Source organism: Pteropus medius, unplaced genomic scaffold, assembly GCF_902729225.1.
Source record: "Pteropus medius unplaced genomic scaffold, Ma_sr-lr_union100, whole genome shotgun sequence".
Taxonomy (NCBI): domain Eukaryota; kingdom Metazoa; phylum Chordata; class Mammalia; order Chiroptera; family Pteropodidae; genus Pteropus; species Pteropus medius.
In genome coordinates this window covers 2588290-2613804 of record NW_024349804.1, presented here as the reverse complement: position 1 = coordinate 2613804, position 25515 = coordinate 2588290, and the positions used below count along the sequence as shown (strand labels likewise).

The window sequence follows — 25515 nt, the reverse complement described above, 5'->3', positions numbered from 1 at the left end:
GAATGGAACGCTGGTAACAGCACCCATACCTTGGATGGCAGAAGGCAGAGAATAATTCACCTTTTGAGAGGAAATGAAAATATATTTCAAGCGCATTAAATATTCAGATTGAATGCGAGGAATGTAATTCTTAAAGTCAACCACTGAAGGGGAAAATCAGGTAAACAATCAAATAGGGTTACCATAGCGGGTTGCATGGTGGTCCTCTGAAAATATGTCCATCTAAAACATGTGAACATGCCCTTACCTAGGAAAAGGATGTTTGTGATGTAACTGAAGGTTTCAGGATGAGATCCTCCTGGAGTAGGGACCTACACCCAAGGACTAGTGTCCTTAGAAGGGGGGGCGGGGCAGGAGATTCAGAGAAGGTGAAAAGGGAGGCAGACTCAGATGAAAAAAGAGACACGGATGACAGGCGAATGCAGAAGTCATAACAACTAAAGATTTTCTAGCCTATGGAAAAGGAGCAAATAAGAGTACACTTAAACCGTAGTGCATTTTAAAAACGTCTTTTTGATATTTTTAAACTCATAAGCCATGTTAAAAAAATAAACAAATATTTACAGCTATCAGAAACAAAGTCCTAATTTCCCAAATATACAGAGATCTTAAAAAAAAAAAAATCCCCAATAGAAAACATAGCAAAGGCCATGAACAGAAAGCTCGAAGAAAGTAAGCACTGATGGATCATAATCACATGAAGGGATATGTGATCTTAATAATGAGAGAAATGTAAATTAAAACTAAAATGTAAAGATACCATAAATCGCTTAGAGTGGGGAAAAAAAATGTGCTAACACATTTTATATTCAGAGGCAAACAGCCACTCATATTTTGCTATAAATCAGAACAATCCCTATGGAGAGCAAAAATACAAATGCATTTTGATCCATTAATTCACCTTCTGGAAATTTATCCTAAAGATATACTCGTACTTTTGCAAAATATATGACATGTTAAATGTTGTATAATTGTATATCTGTATAACAAAATTATTCATTGTATTATTGTTTGTAAAAGCAAATGACTGGATATTTACATTAGTCCCAGTAGTATGGATTGGTTAAAGTTATCCAGGAAATGTGTTACTATGCAGAATAGGGGGAGGAAGCTCATTAGGTATTCAGACAGAAAGATCAAAGACAGACTGAAGACTGAAGGCATGCCACTTACATATTAAAAGTTTCTATCCCTTGACATTTCTGATTTGCTCAGGTAATACAAATTGTAGTAATAAAATCTGATTCTGTACATTAGATTTATCATAGAGAATAATACTTGTTATTGCTACCTCTTTATCAAGTACAAGAAAAATGGACAATACAGCTAGGCTATGCTTGAGTCACCAATCTCAACGGACACACGGCCTAAACCTTTAGAATCACCTGTGATAAGCTAAAATCAGAAATGGTAACTCCATAAAAATAAATTTTTAGTGTTTTGCTTCATTTATCCCACTAATGAAAACTAGTTCCTGGAGGGGCAGCCAAAACCAACCCTCCATCTGTTCTCCAGACAGACCATAGACTCTTAAGAATGGTTTTTAAAATATTTTTAAAAGAGTAAAAGAAAATCAAAAAGAATAATATTTTATGATACACGAAAATTATATGAAATTCAAATGACAATGTTCTTAAAGTTTTATTGGAACTCCACCATGCCCGTCTGTTTACACACTTCTATGGTGGCTTTCATGCTATGATGGCATTGACAGACTGCCTGGCCAGGAAAGCCTAAAATATTTACTACATGGCCCTGTATAGAAAAACAATCTGTCGACTCCTGTTTTAGCATACGCTGTCCCAGTTTATTCTGTTGTCAGGGAAATAAATGAGTATCAAGTGCTGATTTCTAAATTAATTCTTCTTAGCAAGTAATAAGAGATTATCTACTGGATTTCAAAACTCGCCATCAGTTCGAATACTCTCTATTTTAAAATTGCATTTAATTCCACATGCCATCATTGGCAATTACACCCATTTTGTCCTAAGTATTATTAATTTGCTCACCAATGTGTCTTCTTCTTAACAATTCATTGCTGCAGAAAAAAATTCTGGGAGGGATACCTTAGTTCTTGTGTGTCGAAAAATGTGTTGCCCTCACTTTGTCATATCATCTTGTTTTAACAGCACTTCTCATCAATGGGAATAACTCTATCCGGGCATTTGTGTATTTACCATGTTTCCCATGACAAGTTCCAACTCATAAAGTATAGAGATGGTGACCATCACCATGTTCCCATAAAAAAAAAATAAAAAGAACACGATGAACTTTTTTGAGTGATTCCATCGTGCAGCCACTCTTCCCTACAAGGATACACTCAGTCACTCATAAGGACCCAATGGTAGCAGTCGTATTATTTTCCCCAAATCAACGACGACAAAAATCTGCAAGTTAAACTAACTTGTGTCTACAGCCATGCCACCCTGAAAGAGTCCGATCCCGTCTGGTCTCGGAAGCTGAGCAGGGTCGGGCCTGGGTAGTACTTGGATGGGAGACCACCTAGGAAGACCAGGTGCTGTAGGCGTAAAAAAAAAAATAAAAAAAAATAAGGGATTGTAAACTGACAAGGCCTTTGCAATCTGTGAGGTCAGCCAAGGGTTGCTTCCCTTAAAATAAATAAATAAATAAATCGAAGTAAAAAATAAATAAAAAAATAAAGTAATTTGCCCAGGTTCATACTCAAAGGGACAGAGTTAAAGTAACTGTTGTGGCTATGGAGATGCGCTGCTCAGATCCCTCTTCAAGAGAGACCCTGTGCAGGAGAGCAGTTCTCTAACAGCCTCCAGATGCAGCTGTGGAGAGCACCTGCCTCAGATCCCCAGCAGAGGCCACCCGCTTTGCAGGCCAAGCCAGCCCAGACTGAGCACAGCAGTGGTAAGTAAGAGGTCTCTCCAATCCCACCATGGGACGGACTCCCAGAAGGGTCATCTCTGTGCCAGAGCTTCCTGCTGGGCTGGCCAAGACTTTCTTATAGCTGCAACTTCGTCTGAGGCCCGTCCTACCCCATGCTACCCAACTGCCTTTCCTTCCCCGTCCTCTTTCACAGGTGCGAGACCTGCATCTGGATCCGAAGGTTTCCCATGCCCGCTTCTGCCCCATCCCCCTTGGTTTTTCAGATATTTCCCTCAGTAAAAATCTTGTACTACGACCTCGCCCTGGCATGTGCTTCCCAGAGGATCCAAATGACAAAATGCTCACATCTTTTCTATTCAATAAAAGAATGAAAAATACAGCTGGGTTTAAGATTCTATGGTCAAAAATCCCTCCATTGGAAATTAATAATATAAAACCTATCATGTCCAGCAGCACGAATCAGAAGTTATAAATCTCGGCCCCACTCTCATGCTTTCTTCTTTCTGAGGCTTAGGAAAATTCGGGGCTGAGGAAAATCAAAAATTCTACCAGAACACGTCTCATTTTCTCTTTTCAATACTGCATATAGTGTCCTAAGATTTTTTTCCCCTACATTTTAACCTTCCTAAAATTAGAACCACCTTAAAATTGGTATCAAAGGAAATTTCCAGCTGCTAAGAAAAAAAATAAGTTATGAACTTAACCGTGAGTGTCAGCGTTGGCATATACACAAACTGTGGCTGAATTTTAAGTCGGAATCCTTGATTATGGCTTAATGTTTACACATTAAGGTTTTAGACGATACGGCACTGAAATAAAAAAGTTGTGTAACAAAAGACTGCATATTATATGGCAGTCAGCGTAATGAAAGGCAGCAGAAATGTTAAATCTCTCAGAATTTAACATTTAGGAGAGGCTGGTGGGATTCATTCGTGGGCCGTGAAGAATAATCACTCAAGCAGCTCGCGTCTCTCGTAAGCTGCCAGCTAGTTTATAAGGAAAGCAGTTAAACTTCCAGTGACGTGTGATTAAATTTGGAAAGAGGGAAAAAAACTTGTTAAATTAACCAAGGAAAAAGTACAAGCAAAATACCATCTTCACAGATGATCAAATTATTTTATCAAGTCTAAAGATGCAAAAGAAAAAGTCACGATCACTTTTATAAAAAGCAGTGGGTTATGATATCGCATCGTACTGTCAAATGATTTAAAACACATTTATCACGTCCACAGGAAGATAAAAACTGATAAAGCAAAGGTGTAAAATGTTAATAATAGCAAAATCTAATAAATCTGGGTAAAAAAATATATGGAGTTCTACCTATGATTCTGGTTTTTAACTTTCATGTAAGTTTGAAATTATTTTCAGTGTAAAAAGCTTTATGTTAAAATGACACCGTGCAGAACAAGAACGGTCAAGCGACACAGAGCAGCTCTAGATGACGAGGCTGGTGTCAACTGAAATTCTGAAGGAGAGGCATTTTGTGGTATGAGAAAAATAAATACACATTTTTAGAGAAACCAGATCATAAAAGTACTCTCTCGGCTCCCTCGCTGGTAAATTGTTTGGAAACAGGAATCTGATTTTGACAGCAGCTTAGAATCAGAAATGCCGGCTGCTTTTTCCTTCTTCATCTGCTTCTCAGCTGGGTACTCATTTCCTAGACCCATCCTCCACACCTCTTAATTCTGCTTCATAACTCTCATCGTAAACCTTGGGCTCTGAATTTTAGAAGAAATCTTCTGCTCGATTTTCCAGACAACTAATTTTCTAAGTCCTAAGCAGTTCCCACTTTGCTCTCGATCCCACCTCCTGCCTCCGCCATAGCTGCCTCACATCACAACCTCACCGCTAACCTGAGACCCCCTCTTCCCAGCAGTCGTCCCCGACGGACGCTCCTGCTTTATGGATTTGCTGTTCTCTTGGATCTGAGACTAGGAATTACATTTTTCTTGTCTTAACGTTTCCCCAATCATTCTGTTGATGTCCTCTCAAATGCCTGATGACGCCTGGTTACTTTCTCATACTTAACAAAGAAACCTGGGGTCCCCTACAACTTCTTTCTGCCTATGATCACCCACCAGTGTTCTGCTTTGCCAAATCTCCCAGTTTACTGGAAAACGAGCTAAATGGTTTTGTCACAGAGGCAAACCCAACCATCAAGCTTGCTGAGCTGAACTCACTGAAAACAGAACGAAAGCATCTGTTTCAGGCTTATTAATTCTGGGCTGAGAAAGTTCCTTACCAACGTCTGCTGCCACTCCCTATAGTTTCAATTCTTGGGATTCTTCCAGGATCCTGTTAAGAAAATTCATTTTTCTCATTATTTCTGCTCTTGTCTCTACAGGGCTGTAAGCTCCTTTACTGTGCAGTTTCACCATCAATCTGATCCCATCTGCTTTATTTATTCTACAATGTCCTCAGTGCTTCTGGACCACTGGAGTACCTCATTTTTCAGCCCCATTAGTAATGGGTCTGTTCATATTTTTACGTTTCCTCTGTCATTTTCAACAGGATTTTGGAAGAAAAGGAGAAAAAGTAAACAAACATGCTTCGATGTATACTTAGGGGGAGGTAAAGTGTTCTTTTCCCAAAAGTAGAGGTCTCTTTCCTGTTTGACCTTCTCTCTGGATAAATGATTAGGAGGCAGATTTGGTTTCTAGCCCATCCCTGCCCCTTCATGCAGGGAGGCTAATGTTTTCCTTTATGAATTTGCCAAAACCTCGACCACCTTTCACTTAACAGACTGATTACTTTTAATCACAAGGCACCTGTTAAAACAGAATACCTCATATATTAACCAAAGTTAGAGCCCCAGGTTCCCTGTAAAACAGTCAGGCATCCCTGAGCACACTCACTCTTAAATGCTACAATCATCCTTGTCTAACAGCCAATGCCAAATGCAGAGCAAGGGAGTCAGGAGCCTGGCCTGCTGGGAGGAAGTTGAGGTTCTGATGCCTGACCTGGCAACTCTAACCAACTTTTTGTTTGAGATCACTTTTCCGGTCTCTCTGCTCTGCCCCAGTGATTACTGAGCTTGAGGTGCAATTACAGAGGGTCATCTCTGGATGACAAAGGACCTGAACTTGAATCGTAACGCTAGGATTTGGCTTCACAACTTTGGACAAGTTTCCTTAACCTCCCAGTCACTTAATGCCCCATCTGTAAATCATCCTGGGTACGTCTGAGAGAGAAAATGCAGGGCCCTGTGAACACACACGTGAATGAACATGCGGCACAGCACAGACGGCAGGCCCTTATGACAACTCTGTAAGATCCGAGCAACTGGCAACCTCACAACCAGAAAATGGTGAAGCTGAGACCTACATGTTCCTATCCAGCTGCACCTGCTGCTGACCAGGCCGCTGTGCTGCCTTCTTACAGGATCAACGGCGTCTGCTCCGCCAGACCAGTCTCTTCGAACCGTTAACTCACAGCACTGCGGCTGGTGAACATTTTTTCCCAGTTCTTCTATTTTAACATATTGTTAAAAAAAAAAAGAAAAAGAAAGAAAAAGAAACTAGTTCAAACCCATAACTTCACAGATACTTTAAAATACTTAAAAATGAGTAAAATTAAAATTGAGACAATATGTTATAAATATTTTATTGTACAGGTAGTCTACAAAAACAGATTAGGACGATGGCACACACGTGTAATGCTACTCACAAACAAGAGACCCACAAGAATGCAAAGAAATCACTTGTCAAGGAGCTATGAGACCAAAGGCAACAGAAAACACTGCCTGCTGATCACACCCCCTTCTCAGAATTTCAGAGTATACACTATCACTCTGAATTGAAGACACTCAAATTTCTTCAGTTGAGCATTTCTCAAATCTGTCTAACCAAGAAACTCTTTTATGTGGTAACAATGGCCTGCCAAACCCACGTGGCAGAAAGATGAACTATGCTTGTCAGCTGCCTGGGATGCAAGGACTAAGTGTGTCATCTGAAAGCAGAGGCTGCTGGTCAGGACAACTGGATCTGAATCCAGTGCTGCCATTTTACACTGGTATAAACCATCAAGTGATCCCCCCTAACTTTCGGGTTTGGAATCCATGCTAATTTCTCTAGAGCAGGGGTCAGCACACTCCAGGCCACACATTCTTATTATAAATAAAGAGTTACTGGTACACGGCTATGTTCCTCCTTTCATGAACTGTTTTATGGCTGAGTTAAGCAGCTGCAACAGAGACTGTATGGTTTGTACACCTAAAATATTTACTGCCTGAGCCTTTGTAGAAAAGACTGCCCACATCTGGTATAGACCTCTGGCTCTCAACTCTGGCTGCACATTCAAAATATTAAGAAAGATTTAAAAAGAAAGAAAAAAGCAAATCTTGCCCCCATAACTCCCAACAATTAACTCAAAATTTTAGAGCATGAGGATCCAACATCATTTAATTCTCTGGGTGGGTTCTGCTAGTGCCTCTGTCTCCAGTCTGCAGGGGCTGAGAGCGACACGGAGCCCTCCTACCACTCCCAAGGTCACCACTGCTCCAAGAGCACTGTGGGCTGGATCTGTGAAGGGGGCCCTGGGGTGACAAAGGAAACCAAGACCACTTCCAAGGACCCAGTAGCCAGAGAGAACGAGGGAACAATCCATGAGTCCACTTGTAATGACACAGAACTATCAGATGGGACATAAGATAACGCTGCACAAAAACAGAGAGAAACGAGTAGGACGACCTCAAGGGATTTCACGACGACATATAAAGTTAAAACTTTTTGGAAAACCATGAGGTGACTTTTTAAATTTTGTAGATAAAACAAAGACAGTGACTACTGAAAAGCAAGTCATGACGAAACCTGCAGCATATGCAAGTAACAGGAGTCCCGAGGGTAAGAACGGACGTAGAAAAATGGCTATAATAAAGGAAAGAAAAGGAACCGTCTGCACAGGAAGTAGACCAGGGAGTTCCTATCTGATGGGCATAGAGTTTGTGTTGGGGATGATTAAAGGTTTTGTGTGTAGACGGTGCGATGGTCACACAGTGTGGTGAAAGTCTTTAAAGCCACTGAACTGTACACTTACAGATGGTTACAATGATGTTAGGCATATTTTTGCACAATAAAAACTAATGTCTAATAAGGATATGTAGATCAGCCAAAAAAATAACAGAAGGAATGTCTCCAGTTAGAAGACAGACTTGTAAAATTAAACATGTGCCAGACAAACTAATAGGGGAAAAAGGTACATTTGGGCACATTCTAGTAAAATTTCTGAATTCCATGATAAAAAAAAATGCTCTAAGTTTCAAACAGACATGAAAACATGGGTGTTTTTATATTTTGGTTTTAACGTATTTCCTACAGAGTGGATGAATTAGGGAAGTGTTCGGTACACTGAGTCTGCCTTCTCGAAGCTGTATGCAACAGTACTTCCAACTTCTATCTCTGCAAGGTGAACATTATTTAAAATGAGACAGCAAGTCAAAGATAGCAACAGGTGAACATTATTTAAAATGAAAGAGCAAGTCAAAGATATCAACAGCTAACATACTACTGTGGGGTCACAATATAATTTATCATCAAATGGATATCTGAGAATAAAAGGAGGTGCCATTACTATTTACAGTAAGACAACAGGTGTCGACCTGGGCACGTGGTCACCCTTAACTATTCAAATGGTTTATTAAAAAACCTTGCAAATTTCAAGGCACTTTTATCAAAGACCTGACTTTTTTTTTTAAGGCCTGTTTCTCTTATAATCATTTCAGATTCTTTAGTCGGGAATTTCATAAATAAAAAGGATAATAATCTCTTTTTCTGCTTTAGCATTAAACAGTAAGTTCACATGAAATTAAATATCATTTCATTAAGAAAAACTAAAAGGCTTTTAATGGCATACTAGCTATATTTAAAAATGCCTAGAAACGAAAACCTGTTTATTAAATAACACTTCACGTTATGAACACATCAGCTCCCAGAGGACAGGGAGCCCACTTTTCAAGGTGTCTGTACATCATAAAGATCACTAGATGCTTCATATCTATGAATACAATAAAAGCAAGTTTATCTGGTATTTTTATTGAATGGAAAGCTTTCTATTGGGACCAGAATGAGGCTCTTCGAGAATTTTAAGTCTGATGTTGAAGCTGAAATTCATGAAGGACGGACGTCTCATTAACTGAGATTATATCTGAGCATCTACAGTGTGCTGGGAGTGACATTAAGGGAACAAAAACAGACCTCGAGGACTAATGCCCCGCATGCATCTAAGTGTGACGTGCCACCAGAGGGATGCATAACTGATGCAAAGGGAATACAATTTCGCTGTTGCTGAACGGCAGGATGGAAGACATCTCTGGACTTTGCTGATTAAAAAAAAAAAAAAAAAAAAAAAAGAGTAGGAATCCAGAAGGCAGACAGGAAAGAGAAAATCTTCTTCTACAGAATTAACCCCTCTGAGGTCTGTAAGAGTTTTCTATTGCTGCCTAACGCATTACCACTAACTCAGTGCTGTATGCTTTACATCCACACCCATTTACTGGCTCACAATTCTGCAGGTCAGAAGTCCAGGCACAGAGTGGGTGGGTCCTCTGCTCAGGTGGACCTGGCTGAGAGAACCTGGACGGCAACAGCGGAGATGCTCCCAAGTTAAAGCACGGGGTGGAGGGGAGCAGGGAAGGACAGGAAGTACGCGCATCACCTACGAAGTTCTCTTGTTAGTCGCACCCGAATCGGAGCAGTGGGAAGTGGGACCTCGTAATTTCATTCATTTTCATTCTCCATTGTGAACTTGTCTTCCCTTCCTGGGAAGGTCAGGAAAACATCCCTTGACCATTACAACACACACCGGTGATGAGTATGAACTCTGGAATCGGGCAGCTGCAGCTCAAACCCTGGGTCTGTCACTCACTTCCTGGATCACCTTGGGGAACTGATGAGCGTCTATGTCCCACTTCCTCAGGCACACAAAAGGGATCATAACAACAATAAACTCTGGTTGGGAAACATAAGTAGTAACAAATACAACACTTAAAACACTTACGGCAGGATCTAGCACACTCGGCAAACATTACCTGTCCTTATTGGCCCACGTTTCTAATGGATCATGTCTTTTGCTACTAATTTGTAGGAGTTCTTAAAATATGGGAATTGGCATTTTTCTCTAATACCATCCCCAAATACCATCCTTAGGCACCTGGTCCAAAAGCTGGGAGCCACTCTCTATTAGAAGGTATTTGGATAGCACATTTTGGAAACTATCACTGAGGCGTGAAATCACTATTTTTCACGAGGATAGTGCATATGACTAAGTATGCAACCTAAATAATCCTACTGGTAAGAAATCTCGAGACTGTGAATTTAGGGCTAGGCCACGTAGCTGTTGAAACTCTCAAATAGTGAGGAACCCTGATAGAGACAAAAAGCCATATGATCCTAAGATTATAAAACTAAAGAAATGATATGGTCATTATCAGAGTTTTGGGCTTCCAGGGCCACTGGCAAACAATGGCACGTGGGCCACCACCCCCGGTCCCATGCTCATGGCGGATCATTAGTCAGTCCTGGCATTTTCCTGATAAGCTCACACCACACTCCTGATGGTTACACCCAACTTACCAGTGCAGACCAAGAAATCTATTTGCCACACAGGTTTGATTACAGAATTGATTTCATAGCCAAATATGACTCCAAATATCTTTTACAACTGGTGGAGGCGTCATGACAACAAACCAGCGTGCCCACTTAGAGGGAGGGAGTTAGCTGTAGAGGGTCAACAGGAACTGCTATGAAACAGAATCAGCCAGAACACTGGTGTTGAAGGATTCATAATAAATATGTGGTAATACAGGCAAAGAGGTAAAGGGATGGAGGCGGGATGCAGGTGAAAAAAAAATTAATACTGTGATGTAGAATCTGCAGGATGTCCATAAAATCGGGAAAGAAAAGAAAAATATGCAGATGTGTATATCTGTGTGTGTGTGTGTGTGTGTGTGTGTGTGTGTAAGTCATGAACATATCTTCACTATGCTAATAAAAAAAAAAAATCTACATTTCCAGACGTTACAACCACGCTGCACGTTCCTCTGGTACTCAGAAATTTGGACAAGGTCAACTCAATGAGCTGGGGGTTAAAAAAATCTACATTCCCGTTACAAACGAATAGAAATATGCAAAGAGACAACCAGAGTTCAAATGCTACAAGAGCTCCTTGAGTGTTCAGATCATAAAGATAGGAATTCAGGGACCAAAAACACAAATCCAGTTAACAGGAAGAGAGCACAAGGTCCCAAAGTGGGATCAGCCCTAGGGAATGAGGGCCGGTCTCTGCAAATGATGGGCAGTTAGAGCTAAGAGCAGTTGAGGAAACGCATGCAAGGCTCAGAATCCAGGCAGGCCAGAAGCTTAGGACTAAAGGGATCCAACGCCTACCTCCAACACCTACCTCCAACACCTACCTCCACACCACCTGGACTTCCTTCTCCCTTTCCCCGGAAAAGACATCATAATACAATCAATGTGTTCTAATAACATGGTTTGAGTTTCATTAAACGTCCACATAAAGTCTGTGGATTTTTAAAATAAATCTTATTTGATTTGGGTTTGATTTGGTTTTGTGGGATATGTAAGATCACAGAATTTCAGCAGTCAAAGAGGCCCTAAAGATAATCTAATTCAAAACTGAAATAGCAGAAATAGTCATTCTGCTATTCAGGAGAGAGCCAGATAAATTATGATTTGCTAAGGATCACAATTCTACCTGGTAGCAAAGCCAACTTGAGACCCCGTATGCATTCAGTCTCACTGCTATTTCCTCTGTCTCCTTCCTTCTGATTTTCTTTTCAAATACAGGGGAGGAATGCCCTGCTTATCCAGCACAATTCTGACTTGTAGGTGTGAGTCCTGCCTAAAAAGAGAGCTAGAGTGTCATGGCTTTTCACTTTTTTTGTAGAGACCTACAAAAAAAAATGTAGCTACCTTCCCAATGATGTTGTTACTCCTTCCATCTTTGCACGGAAGCTGATGTTTGAGATCGGGTCATTTATTATTCCCAGACAAAATTTTCAGTCTCAAGAATGCAGATAAAAAAAGGACTATTTAATAATCGGTAATACTGCATTGCAGACTTAAGTATGACCACCTCTGGTCATTCCCACAACCACTTGATAACAGTAAAATGAGATGTTAAAATTCTTTCCTTCAATAGTTACTTACTAGGACATAATAGTTACTTACTAGGACATAATAGTTACTTACTAGGAATTCTCAGATGAGAATTCTCAGTTACTGTTTTCCCATCAGTCAGGGACCTCTAAAGAAATGGGTCAAGGTAAACAAGTCCCCAGTATCTTTTGTTCTGCAAAGGCTTACCCCCAACCCTACTTCCACAGTGAGCATTCAGGCTGTTTGTGATTTTTATGGACATAACAATAGTGAGCATTATAGGCCTAGAGGTCAAGGTCTGGGGCCCAACACCTACTGAATGTAAAAGGCCTCCATAATTTCCTTTCTCATTGTTGGATGCAGTGACAATTGGAAACCTGCAATTTAATAGGTTTTATAATCACTAAAATGAGAAAAAATAGAAACGCTAACATAAGGACTTGACAATATTACAAACGTAAAAAATGGAAAGTCAGACAAAGTTTTTTACAGTCACGTCCCAGTGTGTGGTTGCTAAATTAGAACTAAGCTGATGGACAAGTTTTTCGACTTTATCCTGGAGAGAAAGAACTCAAATACTTTTTTTCCAGCAAGGAACTTGAAAAATCAAGTCACAGTAGAACGGTTAACCAGGGTTAAGCAGGCAACAATCTCAAGTAGGCAACCTCTGTTTCTCATGGGTTCAGACTAGATGACACCCATTTCCAAGGTTCTTCCCTCAAAAGGCAGGCCATCTTCTAGGAGGTACTGCCCATCAGGAGTCTGTCCTGGCAGAGAAACCAGTCAAACCAGTCATTTCCACATATGAGTTTCTGAGTCCAAACCACGTGAACTGGCCAAAATTCAATAATTAAGTGAGTGTAATAACAGTTGTGGTGACCACTGAGCTAAATGACAAGAAGAAAAAGACACAGGCAGTGGTGAATGAAAGATGTTTTTGAATCTAGACCGATACTAGACAGCACTAGGTTAAAACTGAAACCAGAGGCAAAGAAATAAAGACAACAGATTAAAACTACTTTTCAGGAAGCTTAATTATGAAGGAAGGAGAGTGACCACTCCAATAAGGAGCTGTAACAGAGTACTTGGGGGAGGGGAGTTTTTTTAACAGGGAAAAAGTGCACGGCTATCTACATATGCTGAAAAGAAACATCACAAACTAGAGGGAACGTTTAAAATGTAGAAAGGTAAGTGATAGTTTCTCAAGAAGTAAGAGAGAACTGGATCAAGAAAAGGAAGGAAAAATGGGTAACAGACAGATACTTTTCACTTTTCACAAACGAAGAGTGGGAGTTTAAGCCTTGACCTTGAAGGCTGGGTATTCTGCTTTGAAGAGTCTCAAGCTTATCCACGATAGATTCTTCTTGTGTTAAGAATAACGCACAGATTCTTTCCTTAGTCCTATTTGAGGGGGAAAAAAATAATAGCAGAGAAAATGGAACATCTTTAAACAAAAACTTACTGAGTGTTTATGTGATAGTTGCTGAGGATACAGAGATAAATATCGCCATTAAGAGTTCACAAATTGGTAAGAAGACTGTAAATATGTAACTCCAAACGGCATGACAGTAATTCATGCGCAAGCTGCAGCAACGCAAGCAGACATGACATAGGAGCAGGTCGCAAGCAAGGGAAGAGTCAGCTTAGCATTGTCTACTCAAGGTGGACTTTAAGTTCCATGGTATCTGAAAGGTTTTAGAATTCCCATGGAGTCTTGGTCATACAGGGAGAGTTTTATATGCTTGATCTTGTTTGAAACAAACAAACGACAGGTTAAAAAGAAGACTAATCTAACAGAAAGCATACCCATCTCAAACATGGCCCTGGAGATGAACACACACCCCGTAAATTTCTCTTTTGCCTCTTTCATGAGAAGAGCTGGGAAGAATTGCACAATAAAAACAGAGAATGCTTTTAAATCTTATCTTGATGGGAAATGAATCAATATAATTACACTTAATTCAAGTAGGCTTAAAGAAAGAAAAGTTTAACAGTTGCATTTAAAAAATCTGTATTACTGTCACACCTCTAAGGCCACTCCACCTTTCCTCCTATTAAATCCAAGGGTTTAGACCACAGTGTCCTCCAACACAATTTACAACCTGCTCTCTATCTGGCCACAACACGAGGCCAACACAGAGCTGCCTGTTAAATGCCTATCGCTATTCTAGCGGCTACCTTTGCAGAAGGAAGCAAAACAAAAGGTTTGACCTCCGTGGAACTGACATTCTAGGTGAGGCCAAGTCACATATTTGGAACCATGTTTTCCAATTCAGAAGAGTCTTCACATAGGGAATGGATTTAATTCACAGTTACACGGTGCATTAGGCCCTGTGCTGAAGGGAGGAGGGATGGGGGGGCCTTGGGGGAGCTTAGATAACCCAGGGGATCCTCTCCTTCTCCCCAGCCTCTGTAGGGTGTGTGCTCATTCCTCTTCTGGGGAGACATCTTGGCCTACAAGTACAATTCTTGAATAGATGGGAACAGCACTTATACAGGTAGAGCTAGCAACCTACCCAAAGTATTTAGTAACAATGCTAAAATGGACATTATGCAGGTGATGGCAGACTCAGCCTTCCTTCTGCGGAGTATACAATTCCACAGATCTGCCCCGGTCCCCCTAATGGTGATGACTCGGGAACCAAAGATTTCAAATACGCACAATTCAAATATACAATTTAAACTTAAGGAGGCAAAATATGGGAAGAGAAAAAAGGGCAAAACATGCATGTTTTCAGCTTTATTTAAATCTAGGACCAAGAATGCCAGTAGTTTGAACTGATTGACAAAGAGGTAAAAACAACTAGCAAGTGCCTGATATATGAGCTGATTGGGGCTCACAGCCCAGCAGCTAAGTGCTGTGCCCTGATGCGGGAATCTCCTGTGTGGTCTGCGGGACAAGCCTGTCAATCTTCAGGTCAAGAATATGGCAAAGATGCCCAGAGCCCTGCCTCCTTAGTTCCCACCAAAGCAGTAAGAAAATAATGAGAGAAATATATTATCAGATGATGACTGGTCTCTAAATACCTCAAGAGTGTCAAGCTGGAAAAAAAATAAATAAATAACCTGCTAGAAACTAAAAATGTACAGAGAAGGTGGCCAAATACAAATGACCCTTTTGCAGACACATCAAAATACGTTAAACTCTACTTATAATCAGATGTAAATTAAAATAAGCTCTTTTTGTTGTTGTTGTTTTTTACTGATCAGACTGATAAAGACTAAAAAGTAAAACCAAAACAAAAAAATTTCCAGAGCAGGTACATACCTGGAAAATTGGGCCTCTCATAGTTTCTCTATACTGTTTTATTATTTTAGGTTAATAATGTATTTTCACCGGTTTCTCTATGAAATAAAGGATTTAAAGTATGAGTACACACTAAGGCTGCTCTTGACAAAAGCTTGCTATTAGACCCCTTCGGTTAATTGATTCACCACACCTTTAAAACCTTATTGTCCTTATGGCCATGAGTTGCTATTGAATCCAGCTTGAGCACATCATTCCCCACTCTACAAATAATCATTGTTCTTGTGTCTTATGCATAAGGCTCAACGCTAAAGCTCTCCGCTATCTGCCCTAGAAACGTCTCTTGATTTTCATTCCTTTGTTCCACCTGGCACAGCTCCTCCCTCCCTCCCCGCGAGGCAGCTGCCCCCAATTTGTTCCTCTGCTCTCTCTTCTACCTTCTTTTGTTGCAGTGGATGACAGCTGGTGAGGCTGGTTAACCCTTCAGGTTGCTGGGCTAGTCAACAACAGGTTCTCAACCCAGGGGACATCAGAGTCACCTGCCGAGTTCTGAAAGTATCTACATCCGGGCCCCATCCTTAAACAATGAAAGCAGCACATAAGGTCCCTGGCCCAGACATCTGAACTCTTAATGCTTCCAGGATTCCAAACAAGGCTGAACCGTCAACAGCAAACTCACTCAACAGGTCACTGGAAGGTGGAGATAACTGCTCCCTGGAGCTTGGCTGCTGGGCTGGAGGCAGTGGGGCTCTGGCCTGGAGCATCCTTCACACAAACATCATTACTGTCTATGCATGCCATGACATGAAAAGTCTTGGAAAGAACTGCTATAAATAATAGTAGGGATTATGTGCTACAGAAGGTCTGAGACATATTAGGCTAGGGAAAGAGATGGACATGAGGGTAAAGCAATGAAGGTCACTGAACAAAAAGGTCTATCAGTCCCTAAAAATCCACCAGTTACTCTCCTATCTCCGGCTGGCTTGGCAGGGGCCGGTAATGGGGAAGATGCAGGTTAAATCTCGTCAAAAAGAGCTGGATGGTCAAGTCTAACCAGACAGGTATGACAGATATTGCATAGCTAGAAGGCAAGAGGCAGAGTTCCAGAAAGGGATACAAGCATGCAAGACTGGGATAAAACTGGTCTAAAGGGACTCCCCCCCGCACCCCCTGCCTCAAAAAAAAAGTCACACCTAGAGATGAGAAGTCTCATAAACCAGGCCACCTGAGTCTATAACAAGCAGAGTAGGCAGTGAATAAGTATGTGCTGAATGCTGAATAAATGCAAAAGAGAGCAGTTTGGGGGGGAAAAAAAAACTACTAGGATATAAATGATCAAGAATGCCACTAGGGAAGAGTAAATGTCAACAGTAAATGCTGGTCTTTGGCAGACCCTGCTGTACAGGGATGGCAGAGATTCAAACCTGGGCTTGTAGCTTGCAGACAAAGAGGAAGAGAAGGCTGGGGTGTTGGGGGTGGGCCGGAGGGGGTATTATTTTTATACTAATCCCTTAAACCTTCCATTTGTTTCCTTCGTGCCCTGAACAGGAGGGATCTGAGAACAGAAAATGCTTCCCCGGATGAAAAGCCCCATATCTGCAATGGGTTCAGCACTGTACTAAAAGGTGACCAAGACAGACACATGCCGCCTACAAGGTGCCTACTACATCTCTGTCCCACCCCACTGCAACATGTATGAGTCCCTTACTAAACGTGCAACATTTCTAAGAAAGTTTCATCATGAAGAAAAAAAAAAAAATGGAGGAGATATATTGCTTATTTAAAAAAAAAATTAAAAAGAACTCTCTCTTCAGATTTAAATTGCCTGCATTTGACCATAAGTGTAAGTTAAACCATACATAAAGCATTAAAATTATATTAAGTTTTCAAATAAATTTAGTCAGGCTATAATTAAAAACTCATTGAGCAAGTCTGCATCTATAGCTTCCTAATCTTTGCAAAATCTGAGTTAACAAGGTACTAAATTTTAAAGAACCCTGTATCCTAATTTTTATCTGTTTGAGAAAAATCTTGGCACAACAATAAACTAGTTATGTTCACTGGACATTGAGATTCCGTCATAGGAATACAGCCAACGCAGAAAACAACTGCTTTCAGAGGAGCAGCTGAATGGGGGGCAAAAATCATTGACTACTTTTATAAAAAATGTCACCCTGTGTCATTTTCTGAGTTACTTTGAAGAGTTTTCACAAAACCATCTTTACAGTCTCCTGGGAACAGAAGCTGTAACCAGAAGGGGGCGAGAATCTCACAACATTCCTGTGTTCGTTCGTTTCTGGTATTTTGATGTCTGGGTTACTGCCAAGCCCACCAACTTCTCCCATACACACTCCTGATGCTGGAGGACTCCAGGCAAGAAGCAACAGGATTCGGAGGCGGGCTCATGCAAAACGTTCTCATCATATCAGAAAACCTAAAGACTTGCATTCATGGACCAAATGCCTAAGTCTGCCCCAAATACCCCAAATAACTTGCCAACACACTGTCTAATATGTGTGCTTACCACACACATATCATCATGGAAGTCAAAAGGAACTGTAAATAGATTTAATATACCCGCTCTTGAATTGGGGATCCTATGACACGCTAAACTAAATAAGTGTTCTCACCTGATTTGAATTTGCATCCGCTTCCATACTTCCGCTTGTTCTGATCTCCCCCCACACAGTCGGACCTTTGCTAACATTACTCTTTGTCAATAAAGGAGTTAGTTCCACCCATACCCCAGGCACCTGCTGAGAAAGCCTCACAGTCCCTTCCTTCACGGAGATGTGCGTTATGAAAGCGACATGGTTCAAGCATCATGTAAAGTGACAGATAACAAGGGCACAGATAAGCACTCCCTGGGTTCAGAGAAGCGAAAGATCAAAACGCTGGAAGAGTGATGGAAGATTCCACAGCGGCTGAGCTGGAGTGTGAAGGGCCCAGAATTTACCAGAGCAGGAACTCGATTTAGCAAAGGCACACAGGACACAGAGTAGAAACTCTGCTCGGGGACAATGAGAGGCACATTCTGGTTAATCACAGAATTTGCGGATAAGCCTGATCCTTGGGTGAAAGAATCATGTCTTCTTCCCCAAGCGTCCAGCATTCGGCACTGTGCCTACAACATAACAGTAACTCAATCGATGTGCATGGAAAGGACAAATAATCTGTGCTGAGTATTGGGAATTAAGGCTACAGAGGAATGAAAGTCCTTGAATTCAAAGATAAAAACCACTGACCCACAGGAGTTCAGGCCACAGCAGCTTGCTGGGCTATCCAAGAAAACTGCCCTGCTCCTGTCTCACTGTGGTATTCACCTGGCAAAGCAGCCTAGTTAATCCCAACTGTTTGCATCTCCAGGCCAAATGCACCTGGAGAGAAATACCTGTGCTGACCACCTCCCTTTCACTCTCGTTACAAAGCGGAAATGTACACGACTCTGCTCCATTGACGTTTCTGCAACCCCAGTGCGTTCACTTCCCCACTTTCCCAAAGGGACACTTCACCCCGTTCACTTTCCCCTTCACACCATCTACTTGCCTCTTCCTCCCTCCACCTGCCTCTGCATCCTTGAGAAAGTAACAGCATGGGGCGGGAACTCCCCCTCCAGCCCACGTGCACTCACACTGTCCTGCCTGCCTTTTCAATGCCCACGCTCCACACTTTTCCTTCCATCACTATGCGGGGATGAAATGCCCCAGCTGTCACCAGAAGCCAAACCCTCCACCGTGTTCTAGCTCCCATCCCATCTCACCTCCCATTATCCATTTCTCCCTCTCCTGAAGGATTCCCAACCATATTCTGACACGCTCTAACATTCCCATTTCTTCCTAAGAACCTTCACACCGACCTTCTTCCTTATCGGGGTGCTATTACCACCGTCCTTACCACCTCCACCACCCCCAAGCCACCCAACCTGCCTTCTATGGGGTCTGGTCCATGGATACAGTGCATGGAAGCCACCAAAGCTCCAAGCTGTCACAAACCCAGCGGTCCACTCCTTGGTCTTACTGTTCTAGGTCTCTCAGCATCTCTACACTGGGGGGTTCCTTCATCTCTTCAGACCTGAACTTTTGGCTTCTAGATACACCACCAGCTGCTCCTTCTCAGGCCCCTCCCTGTCTCAGTGTGCTTCTGCCTAGGCCATCGCCTCCTCCAGGCTGTACAATCTCCCCTGATCTCACCCGGACCCGTGTTTTAAATACTATGTACAGACCAATGGTGCCGGAAACTGTCTTCCCTTCAGTAGGCCAGCTGGTCACCATCCCTCACTGTAACTCAATGCCCTCTCCCTACAACTCAATGCAGTATTTCCCTTCTCTCAGGCCATGCTCAAGTCCGAACTCCTCCAGGACAATAAAAAATCTTCCAGGGCCCACACGGCCCCCCCAATCTCTCCCTTTTCAGGCTTCCTAAATCATTTAAAAAGTCAGCAGTACAGGATTTATTACTTAATTATAGACATTCCATAATTGTTCCCTAAATGTCTGCTTCTTTCGGGCAAATCTTTTCTCCCCAACTAGACTAGGTTTCTGAAGCATTCCTTTCTGTGTACCTGGCACTGAGCTGGACACACTGGTGATGTCCAATTACCGGTTCTTGGATAGCAAATAAACATTTTATAAAGTAAAACCCAAACTCATGCACTATTGTAATCCATTAAAGTCTTGAGAAAAATCCAGACTTTGTCCTTAAGTGACTAGACAAATCATAAATAATTTTTTTTAAAAAAAAGAAAAAAAACCTTTGTTAAGAATCTCCATGTAGCATCATGAGCAAACGCTAACATTTGGAAAAGCAAGGGCTAGATTTGTAAAACTATCACTGAAGTCCTCCAAATTTTTAAAACTTAAAATACTGAGCAGCATTACACATAAGACATAGAATTTTAAATTATTTAGTACATTCCTAAAAAAAACATTAAATGTGGTTAAATTTTTATTCCGTGTGTGTGTGTGTAAAAAAACAATAAATGCAGTTTAATCCTTTAATAAATAAAGGCTACATGAAATACAGGGAACAAGTGTGGTCACGCCAAGAATTTCTGCTAGAACTCCCAATAAACAGGGTTTTGGAAATGAGTGTTGTTCACTAAGACAGTTGAAGGTTCTTCGCTTTACGCTACGTTTAAGTCTAGTTCATCTACTAAGTAGAAAAAAAGGGCCTTATTTTCTCAATATTAACAAAAGAAAAATTTATCCCATCCTTGCCAACTCCCATCAATTTTCCAAGATGCAGCCGCATCACAGATCAGCTGAAAACAGTTGGCCACAACTAAGATTAAAACTTGAACCAGAGAGCCTGGCTGCTCTTCAGCTAGCCCCTACAGCCTCCCCTCTGACCACTCTGGGCAGTGGACACTTGCTGCTGACATTCTAGCAGCATTGACAGCACCGCACTGCAAGCAACATTGTCCTCTCTAAGCGGGTGGGCATGCCGGGGGCTCCCAGCTTCCATCGCCTCATTTCCCCCTCTCATCGATTCCTTCATAATTATCTTTCTCAGCCTTCTCGAGATCTTGAGGATTCCCAGCCCCTCGATCCCACCAACTGTGCCCCAAGAGGGGGGGTCTTGGCTGCCCTCCTCTGAGTTCCTTTTGCTACATGTGCACCAAGTGTTAGAGCATTTACCATACTGTTCTGAGACAGTATTCAGAAATTTATTCATGGATTTTCTCCCCAAATCTCTCTCCATGTTCCTGGTGAAAAAAGGTCATGTTTATATTCTACAGTGATGTGTACTCCAAAAAGATATGTCCAAGTCTTAACTCTTGGTACCTTTGAAAAGTGATCTTATTTGAAGATTAAGTGAGGAAAATTGAGATAAAATTATTCTGGACTTAGGGTGGACCCCAAATTCAATAACTGGTTTCCTTATGAGAAAAAAGAGAGTATTTGAGACACAGAGACACGTGGGGAGGAAGCCCATGTGAAGACAAGCAGAGACTGGAGTTGGGCTGCTATGATACAAGGGAGGTCAGGAGATGAAAAAAGCGAGGATTCCTTCCTAGAGCCTTCGGAAGCCTGGTGGCCCTGCTGACACCTTGATTTTAGACTTCTGGCCTCCAGAGCTGTGGGAGAAGAAATCTGTTTTAAGCCACCACGTCTGTGGTGATTTACAGCAGCCCTGGCAAACGAACATCTAGTCCAAACCTCAACATCTTCCTACCACCTAAAGAACCACTCAACAAGAACTATTGAACTGAGAAGAAAAAGGAAGGTAAGGTGGGAAAGATGAGAAGCATCTGAACCGCAGGACAAGAATCTGGGACACGGATGCCCAATTGTTCATTCACTAGAACTTGGTCAAATCACTTATCCACAGTGACCCTCGGATTCGTTCCCTAATGAAATGAGGGGAATGGCCCGGAAGACCCTCTTCCAAGTCCAATATATCTTGAAGCAATTTCATCCAGAACATTAATTTTATTTGATCCTTAAATTACAATTTCTTCTGACTCACTAAATAAATTTTGTTAATTTCTTTTCAATGTAAAAACCTTTCAGGAGCAAAGTAATTGGATTAAAATGACATTTCAAAGGCACTTACGTTTTTCTCAGCTTGTGAAAACTTAAGGAAAACAGTTTAACTGATAACATGCTGAAAAGTGATTCTCTACAACATCATTTTTTTTTTTTCCTATGAAGCGAAATCGACAATTTACAAGTTGTTGATCTAATCCAGTAAGAACTGCTGACGTTTTGGGAAAAGTCAACCTAAACTTGAATCAGTTTAAGCGTCTCTGATGTAGAACCCAAATGTATGATGACCAATTCATGCAGAATAATAAGGGGCACCTCCGACACAGGGGTTTTTCTCCACTTAGCTCAAGGCTCTAATTAAGGTCCCATACCCCAAATTTCCACTTCAAAGAATCTGGCTAAGAAACAAATCCAGCTGCTGCTACTACCAAATGGTCAACAGTTGGTAGAGGAGTCAAACAAAACGAAAACGATTTCACCCATTTTCATGCCTCCATAAACACACACACACACACACACACACACACACACACCGGGTTGGGCTTAAATGAAAAACCATATTTTAAGTTTTTTCATGGGTCACGCTGCTCCCCCGGCCTCCATGTTTTCATAGTGGCAGCCTTGATTCTTTTTTAGGAAACCAATCAAAACAAGGGGACCGACTCATATTTCACGTCGACAAAATATCCATTAGAAACACTTTCAAACTCTTCCAAACCAATTCATAGTTCAGAAAACAAAATCAAGAGTCACTGAGCCAACTGTTCAGCTGGAATCAGCAGAACCACGCTTGCAAAACCAGACCGTGAAATCTCAGCACAAACTCAGAGGCCAAAAACTTCCTTCTAGGTGCCAACTCAATCCGAAAATCAAATCCCTCGAGGTGGAAGGCTAACAAACCGACAGTTTCCAATTCCGAAGTTCTCGGCTTTTAAATCGGAGCTCGCACACACGTTTAAACGAGGCTGGAGGGTACACGGCTGGCTTCTTCCCGATTATGTTTCCAGCCCTTAATAACAACTCCATTTCAAAAGGTGCTCTTTAACTGTAATAAAACGAAGATAGCAAAAGGCAAGGCAATGGGGGGGGGGCGCGGGGCGGGTACACACAGGGACAAAGTCCTTGTATTTGATAACGCTGCAACCAGCCTCCCAGTGTAACTTTACGAGCAGAGCTGAAGGGCTGGCGCTGGGACTCCAGCGCTGCTTTCTGAAGTCCGAGCTCAGGATGAATGAGCTGTAACTCTGCCCACTGCATGTTTACTCGCATCCTCACGTGGCACCGCGCTGCGACAGGAGCGCTGCGCCCAGGCAGCGCGGGGCGCGCGGGTGAACCCGAAAACTTTTACTTTGCAAACTAGCGGGGCTGGAAGGCGATTCGGAGGCCGATTCACTAGCCTTCGCCCGAAATGCGCCGAGGCCAAGCCCAGCACCCAGCAGCCCCCCGCCCGCAGCTTCATTCACACAAAGGCGCGTGGGTGCCGGCAGGACCCCGCTGCGAAGCTGCGGGGAGGCGGGGCGACGGGGCGACGAGGAGGCGCCGCAGGGCGAGGGCGGACGCGAGGGCTACTCACAGGGTGACCGTGCGGTTGGGCAGCGTGTCCGGGGGCAGGACCTGGGCGAGCTCCAAGCTGCTGCACACCACCTTGCCCTCGGCGGCACTGGCCGCCCTGCCGGCCGCTCGGGGTCGCCCGTCGTGCTTGCAGCCCGGGGGCAGCGCCCCGGCGCCGGGGCCGCCTCCCAGCAGCGCCAGCAGCGCGAGCGGCAGCAGCAGCAGCGGCGGCGGCGGCTCCATGCTGCGGGCCGGGGCCTGCGGGCCGAGCGTTGGCGCGCTGGCCTAGCGGGTCGGCCCGGCGCCTGGGTGGGCGGGGGCGCGGCGCGGGCCCGGCGGCGCCCGGAGCCTCATGGCGGCCGGAGGACGGGCCCTGCTCGGCGCCGGCATGCTCCTTTGTCCGCTGCGGCCGGGCTCGGTCTCCGGGGAGCCGGGGGGGTCACGGCCGCGCGGGCCCCAGCACCACTCTGCAGCCCGGCGGGAGCGCCGCCTCCAGCCCCGGCGGCTGCCCGCGGCGCCCCTCCCCGCCCCCTCCCGCGTCCTGCCCCACCCCCTCCGCCTCCCCGCCTCCCCTCCCCGCGCCTCCCGCCGCCCGCGGCTCCGGGAAGGAGGAGCGCGCTCCGGGACCTGCCCCGCCCACCCGCCCCGCGGCGGGACCCGGGGCCTCGGCCCCGGTTCCGCAGTTGTGCGGCTCTTGGGGCGGGCGGAAGAAAGTGCTGGTCCAGGCTTCGAGCGTGCTAGCCCCCCTCCCACACGCTCCGAGGCGGCTCTCCAAACAAAGCCTCCCGGTGCGCCCCTCGGGGGCCCTTGCTCCGCCTGGGGACCCCGGGCCTGGAGTGAGGGAGAAGAGGGGGACTGAATTTCCTGGGAGAAAGGAAAAGCGAGGGAAAGTGTCCTAAATCAGCTATCTTTAAAGGAATCGCCTTCCCACCCATTCCCCGGAAGGGATTTCAAGCCTTCTCTTGCCACACCGTAAGTAGTCTCATCTGTCCCAAGTACACTAGGACTAGGAACAGGTTCCTCTCCAGGAGCGTGGACTCTCAGAGATGTTTCTGGCTATCAGCAACTCCGGCTCTGGTCCCTGTAAAGGATGTATCGGGGCCTCGCTGGATTAGCACCTGTTTTTAAAGAAGTTTCCCTCTGATATCCAGAGATACCTCCTGTATCTTTGATGTAACCAGTTAGAGCAATGGAGAGCAAACTGGCCAAGAAACCCCAGTTGAATCGATCGCATACTTGTCTCTGTAAGGCTGCCGGCCCCGCCCTAAAGTTTGCAAGACCAAGCCTCACATACCCTATGCTTAAATATTTACAAGGAATGTATTAAGCTAACAAAATCTATTCTCCTGCCTTGAGAAATACACCTTAATAACAACCTGGGAGGCCAGGTGTGTACACAGCTCCCCGATACCTTGGCGTTCCACCCTAAAACATGGCAGGCGGCAGAGACACACCTCCACCCTTGGCCTACACATTTTCACTTGCTTTACTTCCTGTACCAGCTCCGTTCCTGAACAGGAGAGGCTTGCTGCACCTGTGTGGACACCCCACGTCCCCTAGCCCACTCAGCCAAGCTCTGTCGACACCCTCACACAGATAGCCTAGGAGTGCACACAGCAGTTGTTTGGGCCTCCACTTGGGAGGGCAGTTCTGGGAAGAGGCTTGCTCAGGACCTAGAAGTAGCTTTCCATCAGTGAATTCCAGGATCCCAGATCCCTTGGACAAGGAAGGGACACTGGCTCTCAAGGAATACATCCCTTGGCCATGGGGATTTTTCACCCCTTGGAGAGGAGAGCTAGGTTGGTGGAGTGGGGGGTTTTCTTGTCTGGGTCTAAGGCCAGTACTGCCTAAGGTCCCTACAGAGTTTATCTTAGGAACCAAGTTTCAGGAATCTGTATAACTAGAACTTTCTCAATAGTAGCTAAATGGCCTTCACTGAATATACACTATTGCATTAAATTTCAATAGCACTTCATTTGGCCAACATTTTTTTAGGCTGAGCTATATAAATCTAACAGTGTCCTTGCTAATAGTACGTTATGTGATTAAAATGTTCTAGGTCTGTGTGGTCTGATCCGGCAACTATCGGCGGCTAACACTTGAAATGTAGCTAGTGTGAGGTAAGAAGATAATTTCTCATTTTATTTCATTTTGATTAAATGTAAATAGCCCAAGGTGCCTACTGGCCCCCGTATTGAACACTGCAGGTCTCAATACTGATAGATAGAAAAAGTGGGAGATCTTCCTCATGGAGTAG

The 25515-nt window shown here is 43.6% G+C and overlaps 2 protein-coding genes and 1 non-coding gene across 5 annotated transcripts in view; 2 read left to right on the top strand and 1 right to left on the bottom strand.

Moving 5' to 3' along the window:
- ADGRA3 (adhesion G protein-coupled receptor A3) overlaps positions 1-23743 on the bottom strand; it is a 97065-nt gene extending 73322 nt beyond the window's left edge. The window contains exon 1 of one of the 2 annotated variants that reach the window (XM_039838080.1): positions 23281-23743. In XM_039838080.1, the coding sequence (XP_039694014.1) occupies positions 23281-23501 (221 nt within the window). In that variant the 5' untranslated portion in view covers positions 23502-23743. The remainder of the gene's footprint in view (positions 1-23280) is intronic. The other variant, XM_039838081.1, reaches the window with a different exon arrangement.
- Positions 2409-2527, top strand: LOC120583006 (5S ribosomal RNA). Its single transcript, XR_005647697.1, has one exon. It is a non-coding gene; the product is annotated as a 5S ribosomal RNA (ribosomal RNA).
- A 95-nt stretch (positions 23744-23838) lies between the features above and the next one.
- Positions 23839-25515, top strand: part of LOC120582786 (cytosolic beta-glucosidase-like) — a 191004-nt gene continuing 189327 nt past the window's right edge. For both annotated transcript variants that reach the window (XR_005647642.1, XR_005647643.1), the window contains exons 1-2: positions 23839-24230; positions 25318-25378. The gene's annotated coding sequence lies outside the window, so the exon portion shown is untranslated. The remainder of the gene's footprint in view (positions 24231-25317; positions 25379-25515) is intronic.